The following is a 15,523-nucleotide window of genomic DNA, read 5'->3' as shown; positions in this document are numbered from 1 at the left end:
AAATGGCTACAATATAAATGTCCAATAATAGGAGAATAGTTAGGACAAACTATGGTTTAATTACTGGACAAAATATCATGCAACCATTAAAAATATTTATAAAACATTTACAATATAAGGAAAATACTTTTGTTACGTTAGTGAAAAAGCAAAATTGAACATAGAATATGATTACAGCTACATGTGTAAAAAGAAAAGCAATCGGGCTTCCCTGGTGGCGCAGTGGTTGACAGTCTGCCTGCCAATGCAGGAGACACGGGTTCGTGCCCTGGTCTGGGAGGATCCCACATGCCGCAGAGCAGCTGGGCCCGTGAGGCATGGCCGCGGAGCCTGCACTCCGCGACGGGAGAGGCCACAACAGTGAGGGGCTCGCGAACCACAAAAAAAGAAAAAAAAAAGCAATCAATCTGTATACAGAAAAAAAATTCAGAAAGCATACATCAAAAGACCAATAATAATGGTTGCCTTTATAATGGTTGAGTGTAGTTCTTTCTTTATACTTTTTAGTATCTTTCCAAAGTTCCATGAGAATAAACTTTTATAATAAAAGGTTTATTCAAAACAAATTTAAGAAACTGTTACTTCTAGCAGAACAATCCACTGAGTACAACACCTCTCTCACAAGCAAAACCTCCCAGGTATATATATATACTCTCACATGGGAGATACACTTACTCTCTCAAACACATAATCCCTAGTTTTTTCCACTTAAGCTTTTAATACTGTACTTCTCAAAGTGTTCTGGGTTTGTTTATTGTTGTCAGTTTATTAAGATAAATGAAATACTCTTTTCTGGGGTTCAGAAATGGCTTTCTAATTCCATGAATATAACCCTTCCACAATTCAAACATATGTCTCCTTATAGTCTCAAAATAAATTTACCAAAAAGATTAAAACTAAAGCCAATTGTCAGAACACTCTTTGACATAAATCACAGCAAGATCCTTTTTGACCCACCTCCTAGAGAAATGGAAATAAAAACAAAAATAAACAACTGGGACCTAATGAAACTTTAAAGCTTTTGCACAGCAAAGGAAACCATAAGCAAGATAAAAAGACAACCCTCAGAATGGGAGAAAATATTTGCAAACAAAGCAACTGACAAAGGATTACTCTCCAAAATATACAAGCACTCATGCAGCTCAATATCAAAAAAACAAACAACCCAATCCAAAAATGGGCAGAAGACCTAAACAAACATTTCTCCAAAGAAGATACAGAGTGCCAACAAACACATGAAAGGATGCTCAACATCATTAATCATTAGAGAAATGCAAATCAAAACTACAATGAGGTATCACCTCACACCAGTCAGAATGGCCATCATCAAAAAAATCTACAAACAAGAATGGACTTGAGGACAAGGGGAGGGGGAAGGGTAAGCTGGGATGAAGTGAGAGAGTGGCATGGACATATATACACTACCAAATGTAAAACAGATAGCTAGTGGGAAGGAGCCACATAGCACAAGGAGAGCAGCTCGGTGCTCTGTGACCACCTAGAGGGGTGGGATAGGGAGGGTGGGAGGGAGACGCAAAAGGGAAGGGATATGAGGATATGTGAATGCGTATAGCTGATTCACTCTGTTATACAGCAGAAACTAACACAACAATGTAAAGCAATTATACTCCAATAAAGATGTTAGCAACAACAACAAAAAAGTAAAGTCAATTCTACAAAGTTTAGGAACTGGTGTTATGCACAAAAGACAGCTAATAAAAAGCTCCAAATTAAGTCCAAAGGCACAACTGGGCTTCCCTGGTGGCGCAGTGGGTGAGTGTCCGCCTGCCGATGCAGGGGACGTAGGTTCGTGCCCCGGTCCGGGAAGATCCCACATGCCGCAAAGCGGCTAGGCCCGTGAGCCATGGCCACTGAGCTTGCGCATCCGGAGCCTGTGCTCCGCAACGGGAGGGGCCACAACAGTGAGAGGCCCGCGTACCGCAAAAAAAAAAAAAAAAAGGCACAACTAATGTACATACAATTTTTTATAATCAGATAAACAAAAAAAATTTCCGAAACACTTGTGTCTAGCTGGTCTGTTTATTGAGGCAACAAAGTATCATAAAAAGAATGTGGACTTTGGAATCAGAAAAAGGAGTTTATGCCCTGGTTCTGCAACTTCCTAACTGCGAAAACTTGGGGAAACTAAACTTCTCCAACCTCAATTCCCACCTTAGTAAAAAAGGTATAACAGCACTTCCCTAAAGGACTATGAGGAACAAATGAAAAACTGCGTACAGAGTACTGTAATAAGCAGAGTGCATGTATTAGGTACAGGATACATGGTAGTTCCTATGATTATTTTCATTTCTTTTGGGAGGATGAGGAAGCTCATTTTATAACAAGTTACTCAACTTTATTCCTAATCCAACATCAAGAAACAAAAAAATGAGGCAGCTCTTAAAACCATTAAGAGTCCTTGGCAGGCTTCCCTGGTGGCGCAGTGGTTGAGAGTCCGCCTGCGATGCAGGGGACTCGGGTTTGTGCCCCGGTCCGGGAGGATCCCACATGCCGCGGAGCGGCTGGGCCCGTGAGCCATGGCCGCTGAACCTGCGCGTCCGGGGCAAAAAAAAAAAAAAAAAAGAGTCCTTGGCAATTCTCAGCTATAGATTTAGGATGGAGGTAAGCAGATCTCACAGCTCGTATCACCTCTCCAGATAATGCAAAACTGTTCAAGAAAGATGCAACCCTGTGTCTAACAATTATATTCTTACCTTGCAGGCTACATCAACTAATCGCATCTGGATAGCTTGATTGTCTGGGAGTTTAGTGCCAATTGCAAGCAGAGTGTCCAACAGCTGAGCTAGGACTTGATGAGACTCTAGAAAGGAAGATGGAAAGTTGGGTTTTAGAATTTCAAAAGGAGATCACTATGGAAACTAAATTTACTTGGGTAAAGAATGTAGATTTTTGTCAGCTGGGTTCTACTATTTGATCCCTAATTCCCTTCAACTAAATTCCTAAAGGGATCATGTCTAAAAATTTGAGTCCTCCACAGGATGGTGCATAGTGCTCCAAAAATGTTTAGTGCTTGACTAATTCAAGGGCTTTTCATTGCCTTCAAGATAAAGTCTAAATTCCTTAGTAGGGCATGCATACATACATACATACCAGTCCCGCCATGATGTCCAGCCCTCCCTACTTTTCTAGCCTCATCTATTTCAGGTCTCCTCTAGCACCCTTTTCCCCAATTACTTATAATTTGCTCAGGCCAACTTCCCTACCTAGAATGCCTTCATCTACATCTAACTCCATTTTCAACCCTACTCCCCAGGGAGCACCTACTAATCCTGAAGTGTCACCTCCTATATGGTACTTTTCCTTCTTCCCCTAAAAAAATTAACCATTTCTTCCTCATGCTTCCACTGAATCAGCTGTAACACTTTGCGATACTTATTTATTTGTATATCAGACAAAACCAGGAGACTGAAAGATCCTTAAGGGCAAGGACTGTGTTTTATTCACCTCTGTATTCTCAGAATCTAGCGCGACTCATTATATGCCCAACAGATGCTTAATAAATGGGCAAACAGCCAATTCTAAGTGAATCACTATCAGTCACCTTAGCCAGATTCTCTTCTTTGTCTAAATTCTCTTCTTTGTTCCAAAATACGGCTCTTATGGTATGGTAGTGTTAGTGGTATACAAGAGGATTTAGGTGGCATTAGGAAAATCATTTTTATATTAATAACCTTGTACAGGCATACCTTGTTTCACTATGCTTCACTTTACTGCACTTTACAGATACTGTACTACATTTTTTACAAATTGAAGGTTTGTCTCAACCCTGCAACAAACAAGTCTATCAGTGCCATTTTCAACAGCACTGCTCACTTCATGTCTCTGTCACCTTTTGGTAATTCTTGAAATATTTCAAACTTTCATTATTATATTTGTTATGGTGATTTGTGATCAATGATCTTTGATATTACTATTGCAAAAAGATAATGACTCACTAAAGGCTCAGATTATGGTTAACATTTTTTAGCAATACAGTATTAAGGTAGTACATTCTTTTTAGACATAATGCTATTGCACACTTAATCGACTACAGTATAGTGTAGACATTACTTTTATCTGCACTGGGAAATCAAAAAACTTGTGTGACTTGCTTTATTGTGGTATTCATTTTACTGTGGTGGTCTGGAACAGAACCTGCAATATCTCAGAGGTATGCTTGTACATATTTTAATGAACAAAATAAAAATTGCAGTTATTATGTTGATGACATTAATTTTCTTTTACCTTTACTAATATAGTCTCTTTAAATTAATTTTATTTAACTAAAAAATAATTGTCCACTTAAAAACATTAAGTAAACCATAATACAGATGTGAAACAAATATGTCAAAAATGGTATGATATATAAATGACCAAAGCTCAGAAAACACTGGTTAAATCATCTCTTACTAAGACTTCCAGTAAAACACAATAGACTGAACACATCTGTTTATCACTAATTCTTTCCAAACCTCATTAACGTATAAGCGTAAAGAAATTTCAAAGGTATAAACTTACAAGGACAAAGAAAACAGGAGAAGAAAGGTAAGCAGACGAGAAAAGTCAACAAATTTTTCCGAGATGGAAAGCAGTTAAAAAGTCTATGGCAGCTCAGTGCTTTGTGACCACCTAGAGGGGTGGGATACGGAGGGTGGGAGGAAGGCACAAGAGGGAGGAGATATGGGGAGATATATATATATATATATATATATAGCTGATTCACTTCGTTATAAAGCAGAAACTAACACACCATTGTAAAGCAATTATATTCCAATAAAGATGTTAAAAAAATACTTAGTAGGCCAATAAATAAATAAAATTTTTTAAAAAGTCTATGGCAAAACTGAGATATCTAATACTAAATGACTACTGAGGAGGGTGTCGTGACAGAGCAAATAAATTCTAGCCATACGCCCAGAAAGATTCAGGAATTGTAGATTTTAAAAAAGACAACCAGGGCTTCCCTGGTGGCACAGTGGTTGAGAGTCCGCCTGCCGATGCAGGGAACTGCCCCGTTCGTGCCCCAGTCCGGGAGGGTCCCACGTGCCGCGGAGTGGCTGGCCCCGTGAGCCATGGCCGCTGAGCCTGCGCGTCCGGAGCCTGTGCTCCGCAACAGGAGAGGCCACAACAGTGAGAGGCCCACGTACCACAAAAAAAATAAATAAATAAAAAGACAACCAAAACAGGGATGAGGCAGGGATTTGTTTGAAGTGTCTATAAGAAGTAGTTGGACCCCTGCCTCCTTCCCTATCCTATATAACCAAGTAACCACTGAAATAGGAGGTTTGTTCTCTATAAAAATTAGGACAGAAAGGATCTAATTTGGGGAATACTAGGTGAGGACAGGGAGGAAATATAATGAAGAAGAGAAGATTAAGAGATAATCAACATATTGAAAATGAGACTCCCTCCCTCTCCCTAGCTCCCTTCAGTTGCTTTGGCTAAAAATAAAAACACAGCAGCCAGGCATTTCTCTGTCTTCCTAGCAGGAGAGTCAAAAGCTGATGGGTGCCACAGAAAAACAGCAAAAAACACTAATATTTAATGGTCCTCCAAAGACATAAAGGATCATCTTAGAGTGGGGCCTACCAGCTGACTCTATTCTTTATTCTGCTCCTCTGCAGTTATTCCCACCATTCAATCTTCCAGCTCACTTACTTAATGTTCTGCCTCAGTTATTCTACTACTGATTCCTTCTAGTGCATTTTTCATCTCAGTTATTGTGTTGTTCATCACTGTTTGTTTGTTCTTTAGTTCTTCTAGGTCTTTGTTAAACATTTCTTGTATTTTCTCAATCCGTGCCTCCATTCTATTTCCGAGATTTTGGACCTTTACTATCATTACTCTGAATTCTTTTTCAGGTAGGTTGCCTATTAACGCTTCACTTATTTGATTTTGTAGGTTTTTACCTTGCTCCTTCGTCTGTAACATTTTTCTGTCGTCTCATTTTTTCTGATGTATGGGACTGTATTCCTGCCTTACTTGTTGTTTGGCCTAAGGCATCCAGCACTGGCGTTTGCAGGCAGTTGGGTAGAGTCGGGTCTTGGTGCTGAGATAAGGACCTCCGGGGAGACCTCACTCCAATTAATATTCCCTGGGGTCTGAGGTACTCTGTTAGTCTAGCAGTTTGGTTTTTTTTGTTTTTTTTTTTTTTACGCGGGCCTCTCACTGTTGTGGCCTCTCCAGCTGCGGAGCACAGGCTCCGGACACGCAGGCTCAGCAGCCATGGCTCACGGGCCCAGCCGCTCTGCGGCATGTGGGATCTTCCTGGACCGGGGCACGAACCTGTGTCCCCTGCATCGGCAGGCAGACTCCCAACCACTGCGCCACCAGGGAAGCCCAGTCTAGCAGTTTGGACTCGACACTCCCACCAAGGAGCTCAGCCCCAACCCCCGGTCTGGGAACCAAGATCCTGCAAGCCACACAGCATAGCAATAGAAAAACACACACACACAAAGGAGCAGTACAGGGGCTTCCCTGGTGGCGCAGTGGTTGAGAGTCCACCTGCCGATACAGGGGACACAGGTTTGTGCCCTGGTCCAGGAAGCTCCCACATGCCGCAGAGCGGCTAGGCCCATGAGCCATGGCCACGGAGCCTGTGCTCCGCAACGGGAGAGACCACAACAGTGAGAGGCCCGTGTACCGCAAAAAAAAAAAAAAAAAAAAAAGGAGCAGTACAATAACAGAAATAAAAAATAAAATTAGAAAAAACAAAAAATATATTAGGAAAAATAAAAATATAAGTGAAACAACTACAAGGTAAAACAGAACCACAACAGAAAAAAAAAAAAGGGAACAAGCCAAAAGGAGCTGAATAACAAACTATAAAGAATAAAATAAAATTAGAAAAATCAAAATATAAATGAATCAACAACAAGGTAAAACAGAAACACAACCTAAAAAAATTTTAAAAATTAAAAAAGACCCTTGGCTGTGGGGGCAGAGCTTAGGCAGGGGCGGAACTTAGGCGGGGGTGGGGTTTAGTGTGGGGGAACCTAGGCGTAGCACCTGTGGGGAAAGGCAGCACGGCCTGAGGGGGGCCTTGGTGTGCAGAGTTTGGAGTTCAGAGGTAAGGCCCTGGGTGGGGGTATGTGGACGGAGCTTAGGCTCAGCACTGCTGGACCTCAGAGGGCAGAGGATTAGGCCCAGGACCTCAGCAGGCTCCCCACGGGCCCAAGTGGGCAGGGAAATGCTGGCTGTGCTCCCTTCCATTCCTCCCCTCTCCCGAGGGTCTCCCCTGTCCCTGTTGATCCGCTAACCATGCGTGGGCCCCACCTGGTCTGGGAACCCCTCCCCTCCCCCAGCCGCCCCTCAGAGGCGCCGGTCCCATCCCACCTCCACTTCTCCTTCCCCCTCACTCCCCGACATGTCACACTCCCCCTACCCAGTCACTCAGTGGTTCCTACCATCCCCTTCGATGTCTGTGTTCCCCCACCAGTGCCTGGTAGGTGCCCTAGCTGTGCAGAGATGCAAACTCAGCGTCCTCCTACTCTGCCATCTTGACTCCACCCCCATCAAATTGTTTTATGGTAATAGTAGGAATACTTTATAAATTTGTCCCTAATGTCATTACATTGGCATTTCAATAAATGCCAAAAATTTTTTTAAAATATATTTTGATTGTTTCCTGTGAATTAAAAGTCTTGGGTCAAAATTCAATACAGGTAAAATTTAAAGTTCCTTCTAACAAAATAAAAAATTCTCAACTTCAACCCATGGGCCACTTATATAAGATATTTGTTATCATTAAACAGTTGTACAGTAAGTGAATTTAGATTGTCTCTTGAGTTCACTGGACCTTTATTACTCTCATAACCTCAAGTTGATAGACTAAATGTTGTCCAATATTTAAATAATCATATTTGTTTAGATATGTATACCCTAAAATGAAATAAAACTATTTTTTGAAACTACAAACAATTCAAACAAAACTATAGTACTTTCAGGAACAGCCACAAAGGATTTCATTTTATTTAATTTTAGAATAAATATCAAGGCAATGAGGCACTAACCCTATAAGAAAACCTTGTACATAAATAAAACTAGATAATCAAAGAAAAAAAATTTTAAGGTAAAATAGTTTTCCTTTTCACCTAAACACAGAATAATTTTAGTGGGCATCAACAAGGAACAAACAGAAAAGGCAACAACATATGAGACATGGGAGATGTTGCCTTTATAGAAGTAAATTGTGGGGGACCGCATGACCAGGGCAGCACCAGGGCAGTTTCTGAGTTAGTAGGCACAGTCAACAAAACATCAACTCTGTCACATACTATGTAACCTTGAACAAGTTAGTTAACTTCTCTGAGCTTCAGTTTCCCAGCCTATGAAATAGGGACAATAGTATCTATCTTATGTCATATGTAAACTACCTTAAGTATATGGCACTTAGTAGAGATCAATAAATGATAGCTATTAAGAGATAAACCTGTATTTTAACTCTAGTGTAAATATATGTACATGGTTTTATTGAATCATCCTCAAATTCCTTTTCAATAACCACCAACACAACAAAATTTTGTTCTACATTGTATACAAAAGGAACTAAAGATTTCTGATCTAATTATACAGCTTTTTCTTTTTTTCTGGCCAGGCCTGCAGCATATGGGGTCTTAGTTCCCCAACCAGGGATCAAACCCATGCCCCCTTCAGTGGCAGCTCAGTCCTAACCACAGGACAGCCAGGGAATTCCCTATATAGCTTTTAAATTGCAACTTACTTTCATTCTGCAGGATGTTAATGGCATCATCCATAATGCAGTCTGGTGAAAAGCCTGCAGTCTTTGACAGTAAACCCAACAATGATGCAATTTTCAGTCTCACAGATGGATCATTCTCCTGAAACAAAAGAAGCTATTGTTACATTGATGCTCTACTCTCAGGAACATGGGAAACTAATATCTCAAAACAGTCTCAACAAGTATTTCTTAAGCTTTATTTCTGAAAAATTAACTTTATATGCTTTGGGGGCAGAAAGTTTTTCTCAATCTGTATGTTACACCTAAATACTGCAAAGTGAATGGGAATATTTTATGCCTTCCTGATGTCATTAACTTCTAACGAGATGTGTGCTTTTGGGATTAAAAGTACCTTTCCTCCACTTTGCTGTAACATTAGACATGAGTTGCAGCAACTTGGACCACCAACACTGCCAGCACTGGGCACTCAACACTGCTGTCAGCACCACTGTTTTTGGAGCCCCAGAAATTGGGTGCTGCAGCTACTACTGCTATCACCAGAAAGAAGTTTTCGTTCTACCTGTGTTTTTTTGGATCACCAGATCCTGATCAGAAGTCTGGGGCAGGTGATGGGACTTCCCAGGTGGTCCAGTGGTTAAGACTGTGCTCCCAATGCAGGGGGCCCGGGTTCAATCCCTGGTCAGGGAACTAGATCCCACATGATGCAACTAAAAATCCTGCATGCAGCAACAAAGATCCCGTGTGCCACAAGTAAGACCCGGTGCAGCCAAATAAATAAATAAATAAATATTTTAAAGAAAAGTCTGGGGGGCTTCCCTGGTGGCGCAGTGGTTGAGGGTCCGCCTGCCGATGCAGGGGACGCGGGTTCGTGCCCCGGTGTGGGAGGATCCCACATGCCGCGGAGCGGCTGGGCCCGTGAGCCATGGCCGCTGAGCCTGCGCGTCCGGAGCCTGTTGCTCTGCAACGGGAGAGGCCACAGCAGTGAGAGGCCCGCGTACCGCAAAAAAAAAAAAAAAAAAAAAAAAGAAAAGTCTGGGGCAGGTGAATCATTGTCTGGGTCTAGGTCCTGGGTCTGGGGCCTAGGGCAAGAGAGACTAAGACATGAGTTAGCATGGCCCATTTAGCTTCAATATCGGGAGGTGGTCTTTAATTTGCACCAAGATTCCTAGGGTGAAAAACTTCCCCCAAAGACCGAAAAGAACATGTCTTTTTGTTCATCACCATATCGCAAGTATGTAGCACAATATCTGGCACTAAGTAGACAGATGTTCAATAAACATAGGTAAAAGGAAAAAAAAAAAATAGAAGTACCTTGCCAATGCTAAGATTAAGCAAGCATTTCTGTCCCAAGGACAAAATTACTTAAATGGATGCTCAAAAGATGAAGGGCCTTCTAGATGTGACCCCAGTTTCTAAGGAGGTAACTGGGCAGAACAAGAAGGCCTGAAGCAGGAGAAGGGACAAAACATATGCAGTCAGAAGACCCTGAATCCTGGCACACCACTTACCATAAGTTCAACCTTGGGAAAGTCATTTTCTTGGGAACTTAAGCTGTGGAGTGCAGCAGGAGAAAGGGCTTTGAAATTGGCCAGATTGAGGTGTGAAGCCTGGACTCACTATGTAATAGCTATATGTCTTGAACAGGCTAATTAACTTCCTAAGCCTCATCTGTGAAATGGGGCTAATAACAACCTCAAACGGCTACTGAGAGGAAAACAACTCACACAGAAATGGGCATACAGAAGGCAATCAAATATTAATGCCCCTCCTTCCTTCCTCTATGATCATCAGTCCTTTCATGTGGAGGGTAATAAAACCTGAACTGAATCCCTATGAATATGATACTCCGATAGGTACCATAAAGAGCAAATAAAAAACACGTGAAAAATAAGGATGCAATCACCAAGCCCAGAATATGGGAAATTCCATGGGTAAAATGCCTAGTTTTTAAACAATAAATATCATGGGAAAGAAAAGGTGGTGGGGGGAGGGAATGCTATCGATTAAAAGAAACTGAAAAGGACAGCTAAACTAACCAAATGCAATGTGTGAATCTTGCTCAAACAAACCAACTGTAAAAAGACTTTAAGACAATCAGTGAAAGCTGAACATGGACTAGGTATTATACACTATTAAGGATTATTGTTAAGTGTCATTTTTTTTAAGTCCTAAAAAAAGTCCTAATTTGTTAAACACAGATAAGTGTTTATAGGTAAAATGATATGTTGTCTGGGATTTGCCCCACCCCCAAAAAAGTAGGGGAATGAACCAAACAAAAAGAGCAAAATGTTGATAATTGTTGAAGCTGGATGAGGAACACTGGAAGGCTCATATTATTTTCTCTCCTTTTGTGTATGTTTGTAAATTTACAAAGCTGCAGGGGATACAACGGTGAATAAAACAGAAGCAATCCCTGCTCTCATAGCGCTTATATTCAAGTGGATAAGACTGGCAAAAAGAGGGAATCCTCTGGTGGTCCAGGGGTTAGGACTTGGTGCTTTCACTGCCATGGGCGCAGGTTCAATCCCTGGTCGGGGAACTATGATCGTGCAAGCCGTCTGGCTCGGCCAAAAAGAATAAAAAATTTAAAAATAAAGACTGGCAAAAGAAAATATGTAATTTCAGATGGTAAGCATTCTGAAGAAAAACGACGTGTGTAAGAGGTTAAAGACTAATGTGGAGAGGCTGTTATAGACAGGACAGTGAGGAAAGTCCACTCTAAGGATCTGACCTTTGAACGGACACTTAACTGAGTGAGACAGAGAGCAATAGGAAGTTTTAGGGAAGCAGCATTCCAGGCAGAAGAATGTTGCAAACCCAGAATATGGAAGATTCTGAAATGCTGCATTTAAGAATGCATACATATCTGTTACAGTGATTCTCTCCAGAGTAATCTCTGGAGAGTGTATTTTGTTTTCTAACTTTTTTATTTGCAGAGGCAAGTCTCATTCTTTATTTTATACACGTCTATACTGCTTGAATTTGTTACAATAAATGCTACAGTTGGGGTTTTTAGAAGAATGTTAAATTTAAAACTCCACACAAACATTCATAACCCTTCAAAAGCTTCCAGTTTCCTATGGAAAGAAGCCTGAGCTGCTGAGCATGCCACAACGGCCTGCCAAGACTGTCCCGTATGTCAGCTCCCACAATTCCCCACCAAGCTTGATGCCATGAGGCTTCAAGTTTCTGTACTTCTGCTCAGATTGCTCCTCTGCCTAAATTGCTCTCCCTGCCTCCCACAGCCACTCCCTCCTGCCCCTCAGGTATCAGCAACCCCAGGAAGTTTGTCTCTGATGCCTGAACTGGACAAGAGTGCCCTTCCCCTTGGACCACCCAAGCAGCCCGGTGCAACCCCTTATCAGGCCCCTCACCAGTGCACTGTATTCATCATAGTGTATTATGTGATTGTGTCTGCTTCCCCAACCAACCTGTGAGCTGCTTAAGTGACAAGCAGAATGCCCAGAAAGCACTTCGTACATTCTGATAAAAATAAAGGGAAGAGTATGGGAAAAGGAAAAGCCACGTGTCCTACTTAATTCACTCAGTGAACTAAATAATTCATCCATCATCTGTTCAACAGGATTTCCTGAGTACTTACAAGGCGTCACTGTGTTTGGCCATGGGGATACACTGCCCTCATGGAACTTTAAGTTTTAATGGGCAAGGCAGACAATTGTCAAGTAATGTCCAAATACATAACTACAAAGTTGTACTGTAAAGGAAAAATAAAGAGTCCTATGAAAGCATATAACAAACACAGACTATAATTTGAGGCAGACAGAAAAGAATAAATGAATGCTCTCAGTCATGAAAGAACAGCACAGCTTCCAGAACTGAATAAGGGGGCAATGTGGCTAAAATGTAGACTACCATGAAATGCGGCTACAGAGGCAAGCAGGTGCCACAACTTTTTGAGAATTATGGCAAGTGCCTCTGATAGTGCCCAGAAGGTAGCAGGAATTCAATACATATTTGTTCACTGTTGAATAAACAAATGAATAGTCTTTGTCCTAAGAACAATAAAAATCCTTTGAATAACTATAACGAGGAGAGTGACATAAACAGATTCAAATTTCTGAAATACCAAACCAGCCTCAATATAATGATTGGATTGGAAGGGGCAAAAGTAGCCAGAGAGACAAATTAAGAGTAATTGCGGTGCTTGCTTTGGCAGCACATATACTAAAACTGGGACAATAGAGAGAAAATTTGCATGGCTCCCATGCAAGGATGACATACAAATTCATGAAGCATTCCATATTTCTGAAAAAAAATTTAATCCTTTGAGCAGCGAAAAATAAAAAAAGGAGTATTTGATTAAAAAAATTATAGAACAGCAAAAGAATCTGAATGGTTCCAAAGAATTATTCATCTTTCCATTCATTCTTTTAATAAAGTAAATAAAACTTAATACGCGAAAAAAAAAAAAAAGAGTATACCGCTATAGTCCAGCAAAAGGCAATGCCAAGACTCTCACTTACGTTAGGGGCAGGCTAGATAATACAGAACAACCTTCCCGCTAAGGAAAACTAGAATAGTATTACGGATGCCAAAAAGAAAAACATATGTGTGTCACTTCTCAACGGAAACAATACAATGATATATTTAAAATACTAAAAACAAACAAACAAATAAAGAAAAACAGCCAATCTAAAATTCTACACACAGCAAAAACATCGTTCAAGAAGGGAGGTAGGGGCTTCCCTGGTGACACAGTGGTTAAGAATCCACCTGCCAATGCAGGGGACACTGGTTCAAGCCCTGGTCCAGGAAGATCCCACATGCCATGGAGCAACTAAGCCCGTGCACCACAACTACTGAGCCTGTGCTCTAGAGCCTGTGAGCCACAACTACTGAAGCCCGAGCACCTATAGCCCGTGTTCCACAACAAGAGAAGCCACCGCAATAAGAGGCCCACACACCGCAATGAAGAGTAGCCCCCACTTGCCACAACTAGAGAAAAACCTATGCACAGCAACAAAAACCCAAAGCAGCCAAAAATAAATAAAATAAAATAAAATAAATTAAAAAAAAAAAAAAAGAAGGAACGTAAAGGGAATTCCCTGGCAGCTCAGTGGTTAGGACTCAGCACTTTCACTGCTGTGGCCCAGGTTCAGTGGCTGGTTGGGGAACTAAGATCCCACAAACCATGCAGCATGGCCAAAAAAAAAAAGAATGGACGTAAAACTTAAAACTTTTCCATACATACAAACACAAAGAATTTGTCACTGAGTGCCACCAGTAAACTCACAATAAATGGAAATATCAGAGAGTATTCATCAGCCAAAAGGAAAATAATCCCAGATGAATAAACAGTCACAGATACAAGAAGGAAAGAAAAGCAATGATAAATACATGTGGGTAAATGATAACTACATAGGTAAACTTAAATGAATATTGCCTGTAGAAAATAACAATGTCTTCCAGAGTGAAAAATGGAGAATTAAAACATAAAACTTCATTAACACATGTAAGTCAGGAAGGTGGATAAATGAAGTTAAAGTCCTCACATTGTTCAAAATAGAAACTGTACCATTTAACACTTGACTTTGATCAGTCAAGAATTCATGTAATAGCTAGGTTATAACCAGTAAAAGAAGTGTAAAAGAATGTATAACTCCCAAGCTAATAAAAAAGGGGTGGAGGAGAGAATTTTTTTAAAAGAGTCAATGCAAAAGATGGCAAGAAATGAGGGAAAAGAAAAGAACACTGAGCAGGTAAGACAAATAGAAGGCATTTAATAAGAGGGTAGATTTAAACCGGCATATATCAATAAACACATTAAATTTAATGAACTAAATGCTCCAATTGAAAAACAAACACTGTCAAGTGAAATTTTTAAAAAACTAACTACATGTTTTTTACATGGGTCATAAAATGTTATAAAAAAGATGAAAATAAAAAGTAGAAATAGGTATACCATGCAAACTTTAATCAAGACATAGTTGGTATCATAATATTAATATCAAACAAAGCCGTTATATGCTGATATGATTATTTGTAAAGAATCCAAAATCTACACATAATTTATTAAAATTGTTAAATGAGCTTAGCAAGGTTGTTAGATATAGGATTTAATAAGCAAAAATCAATTGCATTTCTGAATATCCATTCTGTACTGTTAGAAAATAAAATTTTTTAAACATATCATTTACAATAACAAAATATTAACTATCTAGGAATAACTAACAAAAAGATGTACAAAAGGACTTGCCTGGTGGCACAGTGGTTAAGAATCCGCCTGCCAATGCAGGAGACACAGGTTCGAGCCCTGGTCCGGGAAGATCCCACATGCCATGGAGCAACTAAGCCCGTGTGCCACAACTACTGAGCCTGAGCTCTACTGAGCCTGAGCTCTAGAGCCCGCAAGCCACACTATTGAACCCAAATGGCATGACTACTGAAGCCCGTGGGCCTAGACCAGCCTGTGCTCCGCAACAAGAGAAGCCACCGCAATGAGAAGCCCGCGCACCACAACGAAGAGTAGCCCCCGCTCGCCGCAACTAGAGAAAGCCCACGCACAGCAACAAAGACCCAACACAGCCAAAAATAATTAATTTAAAAAGTAATAAAATAAAATAAAATCTACACCAGCCAAACTACCTGTATTTCTTCTAACGTGATAAGTTATTTCACATCTTGATGCCTTCGCTCACAATTGCTCCTTCTTTCTAAAACGTCTTTCCTCCTACTTTCCGACTGCCCATAATCTGATTAAGATTCATCTCAAGCATCACTACTCTATAATGCCCTTCTAGGCCCGTGCTCCCAAGTACAATTGATTACCCTCTTCTTTAAAGTTATATCATAACCTGTCTC

General features: G+C 40.7%; 1 protein-coding gene and 1 non-coding gene across 2 annotated transcripts in view; one reads left to right on the top strand and one right to left on the bottom strand.

The window, feature by feature from the left end:
- The window catches only part of INTS4 (integrator complex subunit 4), a 106,762-nt gene that overhangs the window by 82,274 nt on the left and 8,965 nt on the right, over positions 1-15,523 (bottom strand). Inside the window, exons 3-4 of the mRNA XM_032639557.1 lie at positions 8,723-8,840; positions 2,715-2,821 (exon numbers count right to left, since the gene is read on the bottom strand). Of these exons, the coding sequence (XP_032495448.1) occupies positions 2,715-2,821; positions 8,723-8,840 (225 nt within the window). The remainder of the gene's footprint in view (positions 1-2,714; positions 2,822-8,722; positions 8,841-15,523) is intronic.
- Positions 12,863-12,969, top strand: LOC116758928. Its single transcript, XR_004351308.1, has one exon. It is a non-coding gene; the product is annotated as a U6 spliceosomal RNA (small nuclear RNA).

This window comes from Phocoena sinus, chromosome 8, assembly GCF_008692025.1.
Source record: "Phocoena sinus isolate mPhoSin1 chromosome 8, mPhoSin1.pri, whole genome shotgun sequence".
NCBI lineage: Eukaryota > Metazoa > Chordata > Mammalia > Artiodactyla > Phocoenidae > Phocoena > Phocoena sinus.
Note: the sequence above shows the minus strand (reverse complement) of the source record. Positions and strands in the feature narration are given on the sequence as shown.